Source organism: Saccostrea cucullata, unplaced genomic scaffold (assembly GCF_032062105.1).
Source record: "Saccostrea cucullata isolate Sc308-1 unplaced genomic scaffold, CSIRO_AGI_Scuc_v1 ctg501, whole genome shotgun sequence".
In the NCBI taxonomy this organism is placed as follows: Eukaryota; Metazoa; Mollusca; class Bivalvia; order Ostreida; family Ostreidae; genus Saccostrea; species Saccostrea cuccullata.
Window position 1 is genome coordinate 55562 of NW_026935502.1, and position 21633 is coordinate 77194.

The 21633-nt window shown below is 35.9% G+C and overlaps 1 protein-coding gene and 1 long non-coding RNA gene across 2 annotated transcripts; one reads left to right on the forward strand and one right to left on the reverse strand.

Moving 5' to 3' along the window:
- Positions 1-19: 19 nt before the first annotated feature.
- LOC134243019 (long-chain fatty acid transport protein 2-like) lies at positions 20-21204 on the reverse strand. Its single transcript, XM_062725226.1, has 11 exons — positions 20936-21204; positions 4996-5413; positions 4660-4770; positions 4285-4503; positions 3823-3981; positions 3363-3487; positions 2971-3162; positions 2710-2815; positions 2184-2379; positions 1986-2083; positions 20-486 (listed from the first exon to the last, which is right to left on the reverse strand). The coding sequence occupies exons 2-11, from the start codon at positions 5360-5362 to the stop codon at positions 176-178; spliced, it is 1884 nt and encodes a 627-aa protein (XP_062581210.1). The 5' UTR covers positions 5363-5413; positions 20936-21204; the 3' UTR covers positions 20-175.
- On the forward strand, positions 12331-19270 carry LOC134243018 (uncharacterized). The gene is made up of 3 exons (XR_009986960.1): positions 12331-12656; positions 14605-14793; positions 19016-19270. It is a non-coding gene; the product is annotated as an uncharacterized LOC134243018 (long non-coding RNA).
- Positions 21205-21633: the final 429 nt, after the last annotated feature.

Genomic DNA, 21633 nt, shown 5'->3' on the forward strand with positions numbered 1-21633 from the left:
AAAAAACAACAACAATATACTGATTGACCAAAACCTTTATTGTGAGTGTTTGACGCGCTTGGTAGAGCACCGATTTCTTCCCACTCACTGCCTTTTATCATGCAGCAAAATATAATTACAGTAAAACTATGTTTAGTATAAACATCAGTCATCTAAATGTAAATGTATACTGTATTTAAAGTCTGGATGTTACTATGGTGCCAATGTTTGAGCTATTGAGACGATCATATGTCTTTGACTTATGATTTATCACAAAAAGTGGGTCCTTGATTAAATCTACATTGAATCCCTCCTCCACCAGCTCCAACTTCCGGTGCTTCATTGTCTGAGTTGTTACAAACTCTGCGACCACCCTGATGAAAATGGGGCGAGCATAGTGCGGGAGGTGCTTGAATACATGTTCGTAGAGTTTTTTGAGAGTTTCATCTGTCATCAGATGACCGTCTTCTAGCTGAACGGCTGCCATGCCAGCCTTACCGTCACTTCCTAGGGAGAGAAACAAGAGGCCCAGGGGCCACAGCGCTCACCTGAGCACATCGGGCTTGAATTTAACCCCCCCCCAGGCATTCATCATTTGAACAAACTAGAATCTACACTACCTGAGGATGATTCCATATAAATATCACTAGTCATAGCTTTGAAGTACTTGAAAAGAAGATTTTAAAAGATTTCCCTATATATCCCTATGTAAAATTTGGGTCGGCCATTTTGGCCCCACCCTAGCTCCTTTTTTGAACAAATCTGAATCTACACTACCTGAGGATGATTCCACATGAGTTTCATCTTTCCTGGCCCACTGGTTCTTGAGAAGAAGATTTTTAAAGATTTTTCCTATATATTCCTATGTAAAACCGGCCATTTTGGCCCCACCCTAGCCAGGGGGTCATGATTTGAACAAACTTGAATCTACACTACCTGAGGATGATTCCACATGAGTTTCGTCTTTCCTGGCCCAGTGGTTCTGGAGAAGAAGATTTTTAAAGATTTTTCCTATATATTCCTATGTAAAACTTGCTAGAAGTTAGGCCATTTTGGCCCCACCCTAGCCCCGAAGGGGTCATGATTTTAACAAACTTGAATCTACACTATCTGAGGATGATTCCATATGAGTTTCGTCTTTCCTGGCCCAGTGGTTCTTGAGAAGAAGATTTTTAAAGATTTTTCCTATATATTCCTATGTAAAACTTGGGTCGGCCATTTTGGCCCCACCCTAGCCCCGGGGGTCATGATTTGAACAAACTTGAATCTACACTACCCTACCTGAGGATGATTCCACATGAGTTCCATCTTTCCTGGCCCAGTGGTTCTTAAGAAGAAGATTTTTTAAAAATGCCATTAATTTTTCTCTAATTCATAATTATCTCCCCTTGGAAAAGGGCGTGGCCCTTCATTTGAACAAACTTGAAAAATCCCCTTCACCCAGGATACTTTGTGCCAAGTTTGATTGAAATTGGCCTATTGAGAAGAATCGAAAATGTGAAAAGTTTACAGACAGACGGACAGACAGACAAAGACGGACGTTTTTTTTTAAATGTGATCAGAAAAGCTCACTTGAGCCTTCGGCTCAGGTGAGCTAAAAACTTTGTAAAAACTAGTTAAACCTTGAGTAGTCAACTTCATGTAAATCGGAATTCATGATCGTAGTCAAAAGCGAGTGCAGCGAGTTCTATACAAAGATTTCGCTTTCTTGTGACGTATAAATTTCTCTTAATGGACGCCATTTCTGGAGATCAAACTAGACTAAAGTGAATTTTCCTTGTTCAGTCTTTAAGCAACCAATTTTACACTATTTTCTAGATACATATTTTGACCCATTCAGATTCTGTTTTGGAAGTAAAATTGTGTTATATCTGAGGCAGATTAAAAGATGATAGGCTTTTGGATTGCATCCAGTATAACCTACGCTCGCCCAGCAGTCGCATTGTTAAACATGTTATAACCCAACAAAGTATTAAATTTATTCAATTTAAAATAGAAGTACATACCGGAAATTGGTATGCCATACACATTGACGTCATGAATAAAATTAAGTTGCGTCATAACATGAGCCACCTCTGTTGTTGAAACATTCTCACCTTTCCACCTTCAGGTAAAAATGAATATGTCTTAAGGGTCTTAAAATGTTCCAGAACCCAGGCTAGAAGTTAGAATAAGCATTAAAAATGTCTAGTCCAGTTTCTCACCTGAAGGTATCACCAATTCTGTCCCGGAAATACACATAGTAATCGAAGTCTAGGTACACAGAGTCACCAAAATTAAAGAAAGTGTCGCCATTTTCGAGAACATCTCGTACAATTTTCTTATCATCCATTTCTTTTGTTCCCAGGTAAATTTTATTAGTATTGGGTGGCATTACAGCTAGAAGCAAACCGGTTTCACCTGTAAAGAAAATTGACTGTCAAAACCTCTACTAGTATACTCTAGTTTTGAAGACAAAATCTAATTATGTAATACAGAAGTTGTGTATAACTTTTCAAAGCAAATAACATTGTTTGTTTGTTCAAGGTACCTTTCGAAAATATAAACATGCAACTCCACTCATATGGTACCCAACTTCGCCAATGAAATATTGATGAATCAAATTATATGAAAAATACACATGTACATGTCCATTTCTTTCAAGCCTTACATGCTTAATATGCCTATTGATAAGAATTGTTCTTATAAGTTTCGCAAAAAGAAAAAAAAGCGGAACAGTTTTTTTTTTACCTGGGTTTATGAGAACACACTTTCCTTCCTTCCCGCGGATTGGCTTGTTCGTTATTGGATCGAATTTTACAATGCAGAATCCTTTTCCTTTGCCGTTCATCCATCTCTGTAAGCACAAGACTATATTGCTTGCCCCTTTTCTTTACTTTAGCTTTCTCTAAATGTAACCATACTGTGAAACATGAGGTATCTAAACATTCTAAGAGTTGATGTGCATTTCTTTGGTCGTAAAATCAAACAAAAAAAACTTGTTATACTAACTATGAGAGGAGACCATCTTCCTAGCGCACCGACTTTATTACAACAATTCAGTAAAATAGCAGTTCCCTCTGTGGCGCCAAAAAACTCGTAGATTTGAGGAATATTAAAACGTGTCTTGAATTCCCTCCAAATGTCACTGCGAAGTCCGTTACCAAATGCCGCTCTTACACAATGAACGCCGTCCAGTGGATTCTAAAAGGTTGATATACAACGAACCATTTAGAAATATAATATTGATGCAACGGAATAATTAAGGGTAACAAATCATCTTTATTATTTTAGTGATTGTACCATCAGGACACACAAAATAATGTGTGTTCAACTCTGATTCTGAAGGGTTTTTTTAATATACGTTGTATAAACCATTAAATCTAAATTTACTAAATGGCTACCTTTGGCTGACGGAGCAGATATCGACACAGCTCTCCTATGTACTGAATGACGGTCACTTTATATTTACGGACATCTTCCCAGTAATGACTTGCTGAGAACTTCCTCCGTAGGACTATGGTCGCACCTGTTATCATAGGTATTTAAATAAAATAATAAAATCTTTAAAAATGACATTTTCTATGAGAAAATATAATTGACGTCCTCATTTTCAGAACACAGTACATGTATATACTTTCATAAAATATGAGCACTGCAAGACCATCCCTTGCAAAGAGTCAACTTCTACTCGCATCAAAACGAAGGAAAACAGTTGTAAAAAAAAGCAAATTAATCTGCATCTCTTCATAACAAACTGAGAGCAAACAACTGACATTGCAAATGTTTCAAGTCGTTTAGATGTATACACTTTATATTTCGAACACCGTATGGCATGGTAAGAAATGTCAGTACATGATTTACCTTCTCCTATTGTATTAAAGACGCCAACACAGGTGGCAGCACTGTGATATAATGGTGTCACAACATACGTCACATCCTGCTGAGTGAAGTCGATAGCGCGGTAACCATGTGTTTGTCTGATTGCTTTGGCTTGGTTAATAATTGCTGGCTTTGGTAATCCTAAGGGGCAAAATTGACACTTATTTGAATTCTTAAACCTTTTAAGATCAATTCAGGCTTGGCGCTAATCATATTTATTGTATGATTATTTTATCATCCAAAAATATTTGCAGAAAATTCTCTCTCCATTACAGAAAATTCAGTTCAATTTAGGTACAAGTTTTTCCAAATGATTTAAACGCAAGACTACGCAAAGGCGAGAACGGTAAGTAATCTTAATGAATCAATTATTGAATACTGACTTTTATTGTACAATTTTCTTTTGAACTGCATGATAGTTACGAGCGGTCTAAAAACACTGACCCGTCGTGCCGGAAGTATAAATGTAGCAGACTGGGCTTCGGAGCGTCACCTTCTCTCGTGTTGATTTGCAGACAGCTACAGGAAGAGACTGCATCATTTGTTCATCAAACGATGTAAATTTATCGGGGAGCGAGTCAGCTGTGGCTCCGGAGACAAAGATTTTAAAGTCTGCAGGAAGTTTGTCACTAACACTCTTAATTGTATCTAGAAGTTCAGGACCTGTGAAGTGAATTAAAATTTATGATTTTAGTCTTTTTTACAGCATATAAAAAGTTTATTAACTTCTTTTTTATGTTCTTGTTACATTTATATATATGATGCTTAATATCAGTTAAGAAGGACTTGTATAAATGAAGTAAAGTTAGTAGATCTTACCTTTACCGACAATGAGATACTTAGTCTGGCTAGCTGTTAGAGAGTGAATTAATGGCTCTTCTTGTAGATGATAGTTGATAAAAGCTCCGGCAAGTCCCAACTTCAGAAGACCTATGATTATAAGCATTACAAATTACTGTCAGGATGTTTTTAAATCCGCAAAGACGTTAAAAAGGGTTTGTCAAAAGTATTTATGGTTATTTTTATGTAGACTGTTGTAACAATAATATAACGAGACATGATCTATGATGTAACACTTCGCCATTTTATTGAGAAATTACTATTCTACACAAAAGTAATTAGAATGTATCAAATTTCTTGGAATTCAAATCTTACCTAGAAATGTCCAGAGAAATTCTGGGGAATTATATATCATCATAGCCACTGCATCGCCTATACTGAGGTTCCATCGAGCCACTATATTTGCTACTCTACTGGCCATAGAGTTGATCATTGAATAAGTGTAAATTTTATCTTCAAACACGACGAAGACTCTCTCAGGGTGGAGTCGAGAAGTCTCTTCGAACATATCTATTACAAGCCGTCGTGACGTAACATCTCGGGTGGTGAGCTCTTGAGGTTTTCTGATCCTGCGGATTGTCCTGATGTCGTCAACAAGGCTGGGGTAGAAAGCCTTCCAGGCCAGGACCCCGCCCCCCAGGCCACCCGCCACGGCCGCCATCAGTCCGTCCCTACCCACCATCCTCACCTCCAGGGAATACAAAGGGGTATTATGTAGTATTCAAGCTATTATCTGTTTGAAAGAAAGGTTTCATTCATCTTTTATTTCCTCTGTTACAGAGATTTTTGACATGACAATGACATATAAATTATAACTCAATCATAATGTGAGAAAAAAAAAATACATATTGTAAGTAATAAAAAGAGAAAAAAAATAGAACAAAAATACACAAAACTGAAAAAAAGCAGAAAATATTACACATATGATACACTATTTTATGTAAAGGATAGCTATCCAAGCAGGGAGTGGGGGCGGTGGGGGGTTATCCATTTACAAATCTGAGATTGCATTGTCTATTGTAGAGTGCACAAGAGGAGACGATGTGTACGTAATTCAGTTTTCTAAACTGGATTTCTTTTTCTGCTGACAAGATTGTAAGTGGTGGTCTTCCAAGAAGAATGTTGAATAACTCATCTTCAGGAAGACCACATAGTTCAGCTTCAAGGTGAACGGTAAACGATTCTGAGAGAGAGTTCCACCATATGTTATGTTGGTTCAAGAGGGCTGGACAGGATATTGTCGCATGTGAAAAAACGTCTGTAATGGGGTAATCGCATAACATGCATGTAAACGGATTTTGAGCGGGTTTTGATGCAATAAGTTTGCAGATGAATTTAAAGTTTCGAATTTCGTTGAAAGAATCTGCAATTTTCCACATGTTGAATGGTTTCGATGTACAAAATATAGCATTAAATCTGAGAAAGTCTGGATCAAACTCAGTTCGATCGTTGCGTTGGAGAGTGTGGTTTTTGTGAACAGCTGAACGCACTATAGATTTCCATGATAATTTTGATGGGAACGATCCAGAAGAGAGCCAGGTATTCAAGTAATGTGAGAGTTCATACGTCTGAAGAAGGAACAATGCATCCGGAATGAATCCCATTTGGTCTCCAGTTCCAGTTAGTTGATAGAGGAAGGAGAAAAGGCGTGATGTAAAGATCTTTTTTGAAAGATAGTTGAGATCTAGTCTACAAAGTCTGCCAAAGAAAAGAAGTTTCCTGGTATCAATTTCCGCAGTGATTGGTAGAAGACCCATGAGTTGTTCACAAATATCTGATCTGGTAAGTTTAGGAAGGTTCAAAACTTGTTTGCATATTCCGTGTTGGAGTGTGTTGAGGCGTCTTATATCTTGGTTCACCATGTGGTTCCACAGTTCACAACCATAAAGAACGGATGGCATGACTATGGTTCTATAGAGATGAGACATCGTCAGAGGGTTTACAAGAGATATATTCATGTCAGTTAATGCGTAGAATGATTTCCATCCCTTGAAGCAAGCGTTGATGACTCGAGATCTTGATTTAGTATAGTTGCTAATAGGAATTCCTAGATGTTCATAGACGTTTCCGTATTGTATTTTAGAGTCTCCTAAGTTAATGTCTTTTTCTGCAGGATGACTTTGGCCTTTAGCACGGAATTGCAGGATGCTTGACTTAGAAGCGTTGTATTCAAAACGCCATAGACAGGCATATCGGTACGCAATGTTCATCATCGACTGCAGAGATGAGGGACAGAGTGCAATGCATGCGATGTCATCTGCGAGAGCTGGAGAGTGGTAATTGTTATCGAATATAACAGCACTAGCATGGTCTGAGTTCTTGGGTTGTAGTTCACTTAACAAGTCGTTAATAAAAACAAGATAGAGAAAAGTTGAAAGAACACCTCCTTGCCTGACACCTTGTTGCACGGGGAACCAACAAGACATAGTTTGGTTAACAATTACAGCGCTTTCAGTGTTGATATGACAGTCGTCGATGATTTTCCAGATTTGACCTCTGATCCCTAATTTATGTAATTTTAACATCAAACCTTGCCTCCAAACAGTATCAAACGCTTTACTTGTATCTAAAAAACTTATGTAGACATTACTTTCCATCTCAAGATTGTGATACAGAGTTTCATGTAGATTAAATGAGGCTGTAGGACATCCTAATCCTTTCTGAAAACCTTGCTGTTGTGTATTTGGAAAAGGTTGAGACAGTTCCAAGGAAGATATTTTGACAGAAATGATTTTTTCGAATATTTTGAAGAGACAAGGCAACAGGGCAACTGGGCGGTAGCTGTTACATGAGTGTTTCGGTTTAGAACCTCCTTTATATATGGGAGCGATTAAGCCGCGTTTCCACTGCAAGGGGACACAACCGACGCTAATTACAGCGTTGTACAGTTTGCTGAGACAAGCAACTATGGAGGTGCCGGAATGAAGAACGTGTTCATTGGTAATATAGTCGACACCAGGTGCTTTCCTACGTTTGAGAGAGGATATGGCCGTAATGACGTCACTATGCGAGATGAAAGTGGAGCTATCGGAGTTGCCGCATTCTTCCTTGATACGCATGTATTCTGAGATTACTGTGTCTTTGAACTGATCATCGAAGTTTTTGTTCTCGCTGTTTTTATAGACATTTTCAAAGAAATCAGCGAAGGCATTTGCTATCCCGTATGGCTCCGAGCGGATGTCCCCGGAAGCTTCACGGATCTCAGGAAAAAATCTGGAAGATCGTGGGCGCCTTTGCTTGACTAGTTTCCAGAATAGACGCATGTCAAGTTCAGCAGCTTCATCTATTTCCCGATATGTTGACTGGAGGAAAATGTCGTATTCCTTATCATGGGCATTTCTGAAAGCACGTTTAGCTCGATTATATTCGCGGTATGAGTCGAACTGCATACCTCTTGGTCTCCCATCTTGGATCCAGCGCCTGCGCTTAGCTCGCTCTGTCACGTGAAATTCTTTGACAGCCTTCGTCCAACCGGGTTTGGTATGTGGGTTAAACTTGGATGTAGGAATACAACGAGTAGAGACAGATGATAAAATTTCTATCACTGCTTGATTGAACTGTTCAATATCATCAGCTGAGTGAATGTCAATATTAGTTATGTTCCCCAAACGAAGTTGGGGAACATATTGTTTTTACTCTGTTTCTTATTATTATTATTTTTCTTCTCGGGAAAATTTTGTCCGCGAATGATCTTGTAAAGTACACATCCGATTAAGGGGAAACCTTTTTAGGGTAAGTAGGCATGTTATGTAGATTTGCGGAACGAAGGTCATTTTGCGCGCACGTGCTTGCAAGAGCGCGCACGTGCAACACGTGAAATGACCAATATGCTTGAAATTGCCGTAACTTTTACATTTTTCGATGTAATGCTTTGATATTTAGAATATATAGACATATTAAAAATGTAGATAAGATGACATTGTCAACATGCAATTTTGTGTGCACGTGCTTGCAAGAGCGCGCACGAGCAACACGTGAAATGACCGATTTAATTGATATAGGCGTAAATTTTTACCTTTTTAATGAAATGCTTTGAGACTCATAATATAAGGATACAGTAGTAGCATAGACAATATGACATGGTCAAAATAGCAAGATCTCACGCGCATGCACGTGCGCTTCGCTCTGATTGGCTGAAACTAAAGTCTCAATATCTTTCTTGTTTTTTGATGAAATCCTTTGAAATTTTGTACATAGCCATGCATTAGGATATCCTACAACATGATACCTGGTATATAACAATTTTCATGAAAACACGTGCATGCACGTGCGCTGTAATCTGATTGGCTGAAACTTTAAATAGCTATAACTCCCTTGGTTTTCAATCAAACAGGATGGGATTTGGAACATAGATAGATATAATAGACTTCTACAAGAGGGTATGGTCACTATGCACATCCATACACGTGCGTGTACGTGCGCTGCAATCTGATTGGCTGAAACTTTAAATAGCTATAACTCCCTTAGTTTTCAACCAAACAGGATGAGATTTGGAACATAGATAGATATAATGAACTTCTACAAGAAGGTATGGTCACCATGCACATCCATACACGTGCGTGAACGTACGCTGCAATCAGATTGGCTGAAATTTTAATCAGCTATAACTCCCTTGGTTTTCAACCAAACGGAGTGGGATTTAGAACATAGATAGATGTAATGAACTTCTACAAGAAGGTATGCCAACATGCTCATGTATGCACGTGCGTGCACGTGAAATGATTAAAATCAAAAATACACTTGAATGAGCGTATGTTTTAATACTTTTAGATTAAATACTTGAATATTTAGTATATTAAAGTATATAGATTGTGTAGACAAGATGATATGGTCATTACGCACATGCATTCACATGCGCACGCGTGCAATGCTAAAATTTGAATGAACTTGGTACCCTTCTGGGTAAACATTGTTAAAGTCTCAAATGCATAAAGTTTGTCTTATTTAATGAAGCTTACAGGGAAAATGGCACCAAAAGGGAGATGGGGAGCGTTTGGGGAACATCTGTAACGGTCCCCGTTACAATTAGCACTAGTTAGTTTTTGCAGTTCAGCGTCGGTGCACAGTTTGTATTCCGTTATAGCCTCTGTGCTAGCTTTATGCCATGGTAGGAGTTTACTGGAAGAGTTTTGCAAGATAATTCGTTTAGTTTGAAAATGAAGGTTGCACACCACAGGTAAATGATCGGATGTTAATGATAAAGATCCTTCTTTAAGAATCTCATAATGACGTACAGTGACATCATTATTAAAAAGAATGTAATCTAACATGGTTTGAGTTGGTAAAAAAGTGAACAATTCGCCCTGAATAGGAAAATCGATTAGGGGAATTGAAAAATTACATTGATCTACAAGTTTGCAAAAAATAGATGATTTTGCATCATTTGTGTGCAATTCACGAAGTAAACTTGCGTTGAAATCACCAGCAAAAATAACATCACCATACTGAGAATAATACTCATATAAGCCGTACATAATGTCTACAATGTACCTATAATGATTAATGTCGCTGTCATATGGCAGATAAACACCAAAAACATAAATAGGGGTATTTTGCTGCGACATGACCTGTATACCTGCGAGACATTCTGTTTGAATACCCTCTATTTGTTTTACAGAGAATAGCAAATCTTTTTTGATTAAGAGAGCTATTCCCCCTTTACCACGCACTGGAGATAAAGAAGCATGCAGTTGTTTATCACTATGAAGTTTAACAACACTAAAGTAGTTTGCATGAATACTATCTAGGTAAGTTGCGGAATAATTGTTAAGTTTATGTTCACATATTATGGCAACATCACATTGAGTTTTGTCTAGTACAGCGCAGACTGGTAAGGTAGACGAAATAATACCCCTGACATTCCAAGTTAATATTTTAAACATTGGAAATGATAATGAGAACAATAACAACAACACAATATATGCTGTTAACAATATAAATAAAAGTGTCATTTTATTTGTTTTCATTGTTTTATTGGGAGTCCCAGTCTTCCTCGGATGTCCGCTCTTCACAGATTTTGCTCCAATCGCGAATACTGTGCCATTTTCTGCAGCTGATGCCCTCTGGCCAGAAATCGGATGCATCGACGATGGAAGCGTCTTGCGGGGAGACATTGACTTTCGCTGATCGGATAGAGAATCTACCTCTTGGTTTGAAAAGTGTCAGGTGTGTTACGTGTACACCTTTCTGTTGAAGATAGTTTTTGATTCCATCATAAGTTGTCTGTTTCTTTATGCCAGATATATAATATCGCGCTGCCCTTTTGTATGTCACTCCTAGGAAAACATCAGCTGATCCTGGGTCATTACTACTGATGCACGGTGCTTCATTATTCGCTGGGCGTGCAGGTTTGTTACTTGTTTTCGTGGGGGGGTTTCGAATGAACAATATTTAATGTAGCAAGCGGATTTGACTGTGTGTTCTTGTCTTCCCCCGTGCTGTCCTTGACCAGATGACCAGACTGTACGTTGTGTTCATTATTAGGGTCTTCCGCTTCCTTCGGAAGACCCTACTGTTATTCTATTGTTTCTTATTATTCTTTTTTTTTTCCCGCTCGATTTTTGACAGGCGATTACTCAAAGACCTTTGGACTGATCGTTATGAAACTTTCAGGATAGATAGCTTGTAGTTAAACCTATTTAAACCTGTTTTCAGTTTTTTGATGCATGCCTTTATTTGTGAGTTATTGCCCTTTAATTGAAAATTTTTGATGCCTCGTTTCCACTGAAAATCTCAAAAATGACATAAGATATTTACACGAAAGTTGGAGAACTTGTAGCCAATACATTGTAGATGTGCACAACGATAAAATTATATAGCTGATTCCTTAAAGTTTTGAAGCTATAAAACGGCAAATTTTAGTAATTTTTTTTCTTTGAATTTTTGCTACTTTTTGTGTAATAACTTTTAAACCGAGAATAATTTGGTAAGAAATATATTACAAAAGTTGTGGGTAATTACGAGAGCTTTCATATTTGATTAACGAAAAGGGGCTGGCCCCTATAATTAGGGGTTAATAGCTCATACACGCTTTTTTCTGATAGCTAAAAATATTGGTATATTATGAAAAAGTTTGACTGAAATAGTTTCGAACTTATAAAATCTTGTCATTTGATATAAAAAGAAATAAACTTCCAGCTATATTTAATTGTTTTTTTTTATAAAACAAGTACGTATGTGAGAAACCTTTCAGGAACAAGTTGTCTACTAGCCAAGCCTTTACTGCATACATGTGCACATTTTTAGTTGATGCATCTAAAAGATATAGTTTTGATTCGGTGTTTCTTTGTTTTCTTTTTATTCAAATAATTTTAAAATGTGATGATGTACACAACAATAATTAGTACCTAGTTTAGAGGATTTTTTCGCGCTTGTTTGTAAACAACGCGCGGCATTGTGGGAAATTGGAAGGTACTAAAGACGCGATGTACTAAACACTGATTTGACCTGATTCAAATTTGTCTGTAAATGTTCCAAACAATTGAATTTTTGTATAGCATATGCCTCGAAGTAATAAAGTCTGTACATAAGTAATTCAAAATACTCAATATTACCATTTAATTAAAAATTAAAACGTCAGGTAAATATCAGGTCTCTAGTATATCCCGTTTTTAGTGTGCCCCTTCGAGTCGACGTCGGACAGATGTTTGCCATGGTTTACAAACTGAAAATAGAATGATTTGTGAAGTTGAACATTTTCTCACAAAGAATCCGTTTGTAGACATGCACACTCATTTAATCTGCAGCTACGAAGTACTTTGTCACTTCTCTGTAACATTATTCTAAGCAGAATTATCCCGATTCATATATTCTAAGAATCTTGTGTGAATTGTTTACGAGGAAATTCTGACTGTCACATTAACAAGGATGAACACTCTTGACTCTGCTTCGGATTTCCCAGTGATAATTGTATCGAGTGATGAAAGAGCTGACGGCGACATTTTAATGTATGATTGGCTTGGACCATTGGAATGAAGGTTAGAATATTTTTATTACTTAAAATTTACACTACTGATTACATGACAGTGACATACATTGATGTTATTAGAAATACACAGACACACCGATATATTATCTGTTTTACAGTTCAGACGCTCTCTGTTTGCCTTGTAAATCCCTACAGCTTTATATTTTATTTGAGGCCAAACAAAAAAATATCTTTGTTTACTGTTACATGCTGAAATAAAATAGGGTCGGTAGGTAGGAATTTTTTTTTATTTTATTGAATTTTTTTATACACAAATTCACATGAATTGGTTGAATTACAAAACAATTTTACCATTGTATGGTGCTTTACTTTTGTTTGGCTTGAAATATGGGTGGTTTCTTGCCAACTGCCTTACAACTCAGGGGTGTGCAACTTAAAAAATCAAGTACTAGCCCACAGGCTTGTACATGTAACAGCAATAAAGTTACTAGCCCGAAGTTAAAAGTGAGCAGCCCAAATATAGGGGTAAAAAATTGTATAAACAAATATAATTGTAAAAAGTTCATTGTTGAGAAAGTCAGGGTCCTAAGCCATCCCTTTTAAAGATTGAAGAAATTATATTATCTTTTCTTTTCTGAACATATTGTACTAGCAGTGTAGCTTATCTAAAATGAAGCAAAATCATTTTATTTTCATTTCAAACCATTAAATTCAATTGATATATATTAAAGTTTAACCACATAACACTTAGCTATTTAGTTGATTGGGGGACCGTAATAATGGAAAGAGATACCTGTATGTATTTACCAATAACAGAGGAATGGGGGAAATTCGGATTAGGAAAAAACGATCGTTTTTTGAAGTAAATAAGTCAGGTAGTACTTCAAAATGGATAAGGTTAAAGTAATCTAAGTACAGTTGGAGCATGCTGCCTGGAAAATTTTCATTAGTTGGAAATTAAATAGTAAAACAATGAGGGAAAATACCGTTTGTATTTCTCTTGTATTATATGCATAATTCTAATTTTTACTACCCCAAACACGGTAGCACTGGGCATCAGGCGATGCTAGTTGCACACTACTGCAACTGCCACGCAATGGTAAGCAAATTGCAACAAACTCGTTGGTGTAGAAATTGAACTCGCTGGTTTTGTTTTTGTACTTTCAATTTCGATTTCAAAGATGAATGTAAAAGTTAAACTGACCGCGGCCAGAAACTTCCGGATTTTTACGACGAAAAAAAAGTTTGGGTCGGCGATGAAAATTAGGGTCGGTCGGGTAACCGTATAAACAAACATATTTTTTGTTACGCCTGATGTAATTTCAACAGCCCTACTATCTATCATAGTGATCATACTCTATAATTCAAACTGCACTTAATGTTTCAGAATATATTCAACTAATTATATATTGACAGTGTGACTGTAAGGGTGAGGGCAGATACTTATTTAGTTTTAATTTAGATTGTGCTTGTCAAGCCGCATTTGACATTTGGTGCATCCATGCTCAGTGTTCACACTGAGAGTTTATTCAAATGTTTAATACGAATGAATTCACTGCTCGTTAAATTACTTCCCATTAGCTCCATGGGAACATGAGTAAGGATAGCTAATTCAAATTCAATAGACATGAATTTTGAATGTAGCTTAAACATTATAAAGAAGCTAAGCACTGTGGGTCCAAAGTATACTGCGGAAAAATTCTGTGGAGCAATGTGCAAGTCACAATCTTCTTTTGCCAAGGTGTTATCATAAGAGCTCGCATTATGGGCAGGGATTTGTGCTGCTGTCTGGACTCGCTATAAATAGATGTTCTCAAAAAGTCTTAATTATTTAATATCATACTTTTCTGACAAAAAAGGACAAATATTGCTCAGTTAAATTGCAAAAGAAATTTGTTTAAAAAAATTGTAATAATAGAAAGTTTGCTTTTTTGTTTGATAAGACTGCTGTAATGGTTTAATGTTTGTTTATTTGCCTTAATCATACATTTTTTCAGTCATTTCATGGTGCCACCACTTGGGATGGTATTAACTGCAAATATAGACTTGTACTCAGCACTTATTGCCTTTAAGAAGTATGAGATCCATTTTGTGCTAACACCTACCGTGACACAGAATCTTGGTTTATGCAGTCTCATTGGAGTAACCTGTCTAAAGCATTTAGCAATGGGATTGGAACCTGCGATGTAAGGTTCAGCTTCTTATTGATACTTTGATTTATAATATTTATTTGAGAATTTCACTCATTCACATACTTAGAGATGTTGATATATATTGTTGAATAGCATCAATTTAGACCTTTACTTAGCTAAGTAAACATGTACTGTGAGGTTTTTAAGGTCTCATTCATTTTATATGCCAGATGCGTGTTAGGGAACATTACTGCATAAATGTTTTTGTCTTAAATTTGAAGCTCTTTACTAATATAGAGATATGTTAGTGTTAAACCTCTTCAAATTAGGGTAGACCTTTACTTTATACCCAGCAATGTGAGTGTGTTGTGTGAACTTGTGTTAGCGAGACAGTGTGTTGTATGAATTTGTGTTAGCAAGGCAGTGTGTTTTGTGAACTTAATTGTGTTAGCCTGACAGTGGGTTGTGTGAATTCTTGTTAGCTTGACGATGTGTTGTGTAAACTCGTGTTAGCAGGACAGCGTGTTGTGTGAAATCATGTATAAAGTGTAAGTGTGACAGTGTGTTGTGTAAACTCGTGTAAGCTAGACAGAGTGTTGATTGAACTCGTATTAGCGAGACTTCGTGTTGTGTAAACTTGTGTTAGTGAGACTGCGTGTTGTGTAAACTCGTGTTAGCGAGACTGCGTGTTGTGTGAACTCATGTTAGCAAGACAGCGTGTTGTGTGAACTCTTATTAACGAGACAGCATGTTGTGTGAATTTGTGTTAGCGTGACAGTGTGTTGTGTGAACTTGTTATCCTGAAAAGAACTATATGCGGCATATTGCATATATTTGCCCCCACAAAAGTCAAATTTTGAAAACTTCCTGAAATGTGTTGATTTTAATAAATTGTATGAGAAATATAAATTAACAGAAAATATTATAGTGTCAAAGCAGTGTATTCACAATTTTTGTTTTTATGACGTCACAAACTAGTCCGATTTTATATTCTTTTTCAGAAAGAGGACAAAATGGACAAAATTTCAACAAATTTTGCTTTAAAATTTATAGAGCGCAAGTTTGTTCAGGAACAATATTAACATATTTCATTGATATTATCATTCCACACATTATATCAAAATATTGATCCTGAACACACATGCGCTCGGTGAATTTTACTCAAAATATCGACGAAATATGTACATTTTTCTGTAAACTTCATGAAAAGGTGAAATTTACGTCATGTTTGTGACGTCATTACGTACATATGGCGTCATTACTTATGAAAATATTCAGTGCTTTGAAGTAAGCATATATTCCCCTGTTTAAGAACTTAATTAAATATATCTCCATCAAAGTTTGATTTTGGGGGCAAATATTGGTTATTACCGAATAAAGTTCTTTGTCATGTGAACTGGTGTTAGAGAGATAGTGTGTTGTGTGAACTCGTGTTAGCGAGATTGCATATTGTGTGAACTCGTGTTAGTCAGACTGCGTGTTATGTGAACTCGTGTTAGCGATATTGCATGTTTTTAACTCTACTGGTCAGAGGCCAGAAGAGCTTATGCGATAGTAATGCGTCCGTCGTCCGTCCGTCTGTCTGTCTGTCTGTCTGTCTGTCTGTCTGTCTGTCCGTCTGTCTGTCTGTAAACAATTTTTCAAAATGCTACTCCTCCTACAGTTTTGGCTTGATTTCAATATAACTTGGCACACAAGTAGACTACACTAAGATACATAATTCTGTTTATCAGTTTTTGATTTCGATGAACGGTGTTGCCATGGTTACTAAAAATAGAAATTTTTGTGAAATTCTTTCAAAATGCTACTCCTCCTACAGTTTTGGTCTGATTTCAATATAACTTAGCACACAAGTAAACTACACAAGGATACATAATTTTGTGTATCGGATTTTGATTTGGCTGAAAGGTGTTACCGTGGTTACTAAAAATAGAAATTTATATGAAATTCTTTCAAAATGCTCCTACAGTTTTGGTCTGATTTCAATATAACTCGGCAAACAAGTACTTTACACTAAGATAGATAATTCTGTGTACCGGTTTTTGATTTCAATTGAACGATCTTTCCGTGGTTACTAAAAATAGAAATCTGTGAAAATCTTTCAAAATGCTACTCCTCCTACAGTTTTGGTCTGATTTCAATATAACTTGGCAAACTAGTAGTCTACACTAAGATACATGATTCTCTGTATCGGTTTTTGATTTCGATGAATGGTGTTGCAGTGGTTACTAAAAATAGAAATTTTTAAGAAATTCTTTCAAAATGCTACTCCTCCTACAGTTTTGGTATGATTTCAATATAACTTGGCAAGCAAGTAGTTTACACTGAGATACATAATTCTGGGTATCGCATTTTGATTTCGATGAACCGTGTTGCCATGGTTACTAAAAATAGAAATTTCTATGAAATTCTTTCAAAATGCTACTCCTCCTATAGTTTAGTCTGATTTCAATATAACTTGGCACATAAGTAGACTACACTAAGATACATAATTATGTATATTAGTTTTTCACTTCAATGAATAGTGTTGCCATGGTTACTAAAAATAGAAATTTCTGTTAAATACTCTCAAAATGCTACTCCAAATACAGTTTTAGTCTGATTATAATATAAAGTGGCATGCAAGTAGATAATAATAAGAACATAAAAAGACTTAATCAAGGATCTTTATTATATTTATTGCAATTGAAAAGTTTCAGTTTCAATTTCCAACTGCTTTAGTGTCGACAGAGACTTCTGGTTTGAATTTGTGTTAGCGTGACAGTGTGTTGTGTGAACTCGTGTTAGCGTGACAGTGTGTTGTGTGAAATGGTATTAGGATGACAGTGTGTTGTGTGAAATGGTATTAGGATGACAGTGTGTTATCGCAACAGCGTTTGGTGCGAACTTGTGTTAGTGAATAGTGAGACAGCCTGTTTTGTGAATTCGTGTTAGCGTGACAGTGTGTTGTGTGAACTCGAGTTAGCCCGACAGTGTGTTGCTTGAAATGGTATTAGAATGACAGTGTGTTGTGTGAAATGGTATTAGGATGACAGTGTGTTATCGCAACAGCATTTGGTGCGAACTTGTGTTAGTGAATAGTGAGACAGCCTGTTTTGTGACTTTGTGTTAGCATGACAGTGTATTGTGTAAACTCGTGTTTGCGTGACAGTGTATTGTGTAAACCTGTGTTAGGGAGACTGCATGTTGTGTAAACTAATGTTAACAAGACAGTGTGTTGTGTGAATTCATCTAAGTGTGACAGTGTGTTGCGTGTACTTGTGTTAGCTAGACAGTGTGTTGTATGAACTCGTATTAGCGAGACTGCGTGTTGTGTAAAACTTGTGTTAGCGAGACAGCGTGTTGTGTGAACTTGTGTTAGCGAGACAGCGTGTTTGTGAATTCGTGTTAGCATGATAGTGTGTTGTGTGAACTCGTGTTAGCCTGATATTTTTTTGTGTGAAATTGTATTAGCGTGACAGTGTGTTGTGTGTTAGTGTGACAGCGTGTGGTGCGAACTTGTGTTAGTGCGAAAGTGTTTTTCAGTGATGTGATGGCGAGCTGTGTGATAGCCTAATGGCGTCTTTTGTGTCGGTAAGATGGCACGCTTTTATGAAAGTGCTATTGAGCTTTAGCAAGTGGCCCTATCTGGACACGCCTTATTATAATTGATCAGTTCTCAGATATACAGTGAATTACCGGTATTATTGTCACCATGAAATCAGCATTTACAGTTGCAATTTAACCTAGTTAGTAATCATAAGATATTGGTTTGCCAGTTTTAAAATTATGGTGTTCCAATGATGTGAAGTTGCAGTGTGTTAGCATGTTAATTTCAACAGACTGCCACTCCAATGCAGCTTTAAACAACACGCTGCTGTGTTAACACAAAACAAAATATCATGCAAACACAACTCTAAACAATCTGTTGAGTGTTAGCTTCACTGCATGTTGGATTCAGTGTGCTGGCATATTATCACTGACGTACATGCTAGCACATTGTCACCTCGTGCTAGTATGTTGTCATAAATACTCTAGCACATTATCCTAAACCCACTAGTGCATGATTACTTTGCACTTGTATGTTGTCTTATAAGGGGATAGCATAAATGACTGCCTTAATTGGTGTAAACTTCTTTTAATTGATGAAAGAGTACATTAAAATTTACAAATTATACACAGAAAATGTGACAATATGTTATCTCTCAATTTGATAATCTAATTTATAATCTCATGAATTGCACTTTTTATTAGTAAAAGAATTATAAATTAAAAAATTTCAATTTCTTTTGGATAGGTGTGACTCATCTGAATACTGAATTTTGATACCAAGCATGACCATGATTTGCCAGAAGATCATCTGTTTGGATGTGACATGGAATAAACAGCATAGTGAAAATAAGTCAAGTTTTGGTTTGTGAAGACAATTTTTAAACACACTGTGTATCATTTTTTAAATTTTGATTTGACAAAATAAATCCACAAATATGAACATATCAATTGCTCTCAGTTTTTCAAGTGAAATAGTTTTTGTAACTGTACAGAAATACATGTACCAGTAATTACATTGGAATAAATGTTATTTTTAAATATAATAATATTTTGTTTGTGTAGCATGTTGACCTCTTTATTAAGGTCTTCCCTTTCAAAGTTTAGACTTACTTATTCTAATGATTAAGATAGATCCTCTGTCTTCAGCAGGAATATAAGATCTTGTAATACATGTATGTGTATTTTTTTACAGTATAATGTAAAAACAATTGTTATTTTGGCACATACAACTAATTAAAGGCATAAACATGTGTATGATTCCAAGGAATTCAGTACATAGGGCATGTACATGTAGTTTTCTAAAACAAGATTGAAGAGATGTCCAGTCGCATTTCAATGTCAACTGCAAAACTGTGCCTGTTGCATACTTATTAGCCCATCTGAGCTAAAGGAACCAGTAAATTTTTTAAAAACATAATTTTATCCATTATCATTATTGTCTAAAATTTCACAATATCATTTTCCAGAACCAAAGTGAAACTTGGCACAGAGCATCCTTAGTGTAGGGGATTCAAATTGTTCTTATGCAGGGCAATACCTTAAAAGAGATTTGTTTCTTTAATGCTGTAAATGTATTATATTTAGCTTGTACAATATTTGGTGGAAATTGACTTTTGAATAAGTTAGCGTAGATATTCTTATTTATGTTTATGTACAAGACTTTTAGCTTTGTACTTGATTTAGTGATTGCTGCATTCCGTCAAAGCCGCTAAAAAAGAAAACACAGCCATATGTAATATGTTTACAAGATACCTTTCAGAGAATTTTACACTCCTATTGAGGTACCACCAGTTGCTAGTGGAAAGCTGCAAATTCGAAACATACACAACACATTTCTGTGCGTTTATTATAAAAGTATTGTTCTACTTAACTGATTGCAACTAATGAAGATTGTTCATCATTATTGTAAATACATTTGGATTTTTTGAATTATTATATAATTTGTTTATTTTATTTACCTAGTTATATTGTATATTAAATGATTTTAAAGCCATTTTTAAGATGGTAATGTAGCAAAACACTTATGTTTCTGTAGTATGACACGTTTCACAAACATAATTGCAACAAACATGATATATCCGATATCAAAAGTCATAATATTGGAAGTTAAACTGTTGTGGATACGATTTCAAGAATGCTGTTAGAGAGAGTACCCTTTAGACCTCATGCTCACACCAAATTAAAGAATTCAAGTAAGGGTACCAAATTAAAGAATTCAAGTAAGGGTTTTTGAGACAAATCGAAAAAGAGAATGTTAGCAAAGTTGACAATCTAGACAGAAACATTTAATCTTTTGCTTATCGCTAGGAAGGTAGACCCACTCGTTGCTTTGCAACGAGCTTTGCTCTAGTTATTATTATTATTTATTATTATTAATTTAAAATAATAAATATTAAGGAATTGTAAACTTTTTATATAATATTTTTTTAAGGTTCACCTTTCTGCAACCATCTTTTTCACTTTTTACAACTTTTTGTCACTTTAAATACAACTATCGTGAAACTCGTGAAAACCATTGCAAAAAATACGAAAAGTTTATACATGTGTAAATACATAACTAAGGAACTACATTTTTCTCTCGTAAATTTTCTTTGTCAAGTGTTTTGAAATCCTTTTCTTATGCACATTATTTGTAAAGCCAGGTGATTGATGAATGCAAACTTACCAGGCTAAATTTTGGTTCCACAGTTATATCGGGTTGTCTTCCATGCAAACGTACATTTGTAACTATAAAGTCTAGACCCTACATTGTGACACCGTTTTTATCTGGGCAACTTTTGATTGTTTGGAGACAGAAATATGCCACGTCACGACATATATATATTTAGATCGGGTACGATGATTATTGTGTGTTGACATTTAAATGTTTTGTTTCTAAAGTGCTTTGCTTGTGTCTCTGGTTTCAGAACATCTTCATCCAAGGATTAATATTCAGGCTCGTCAAATACGATGGAGTGGGTGAAAGGGGGGGGGGGGGGGGGGGGGTTCAGGTCCCACCCCAATTTATTTTATTGATTCTAGTCTCTTCCTGCATGTAGTTTTAATACGTAAATTTGTTTTTTATATGCTGGTTACAAGAAGACATTTCAATATATATATGTTACATTAAAGTTTTGCAATTTAAGAAATTCAAAACTATCTATAACAAGATTGTTTTAGATAGTTTTGAATTTCTGAAATTGCAGAACTTTAATGTAACATATATACATGTACAATTTAAACATTATTTCACAAAAGAATGTTTTTTTTAGAAATAGTTATTTAAGTTTATATTAGACTACTCATGCTACTATGCATTCAATGTAATTGATCATAGACAATACCATTGTCAAGTGTCCAATGCCCATGATCAAAAGAAAAGTG

Bases quoted from the DNA above. Each gene is read 5' to 3' on its own strand.
- LOC134243019 (XM_062725226.1), bottom strand. From the start codon at position 5,362: ATGGTGGGTAGGGACGGACTGATGGCGGCCGTGGCGGGTGGCCTGGGG. The intron at 3,982-4,284 runs GTCAGTGTTTTT...TTTGCCCCTTAG, and splicing joins TTATACTTCCGGCACGACGG to GATTACCAAAGCCAGCAATT. The intron at 487-1,985 runs GTATGTACTTCT...TTCTCTCCCTAG, and splicing joins GTATGGCATACCAATTTCCG to GAAGTGACGGTAAGGCTGGC.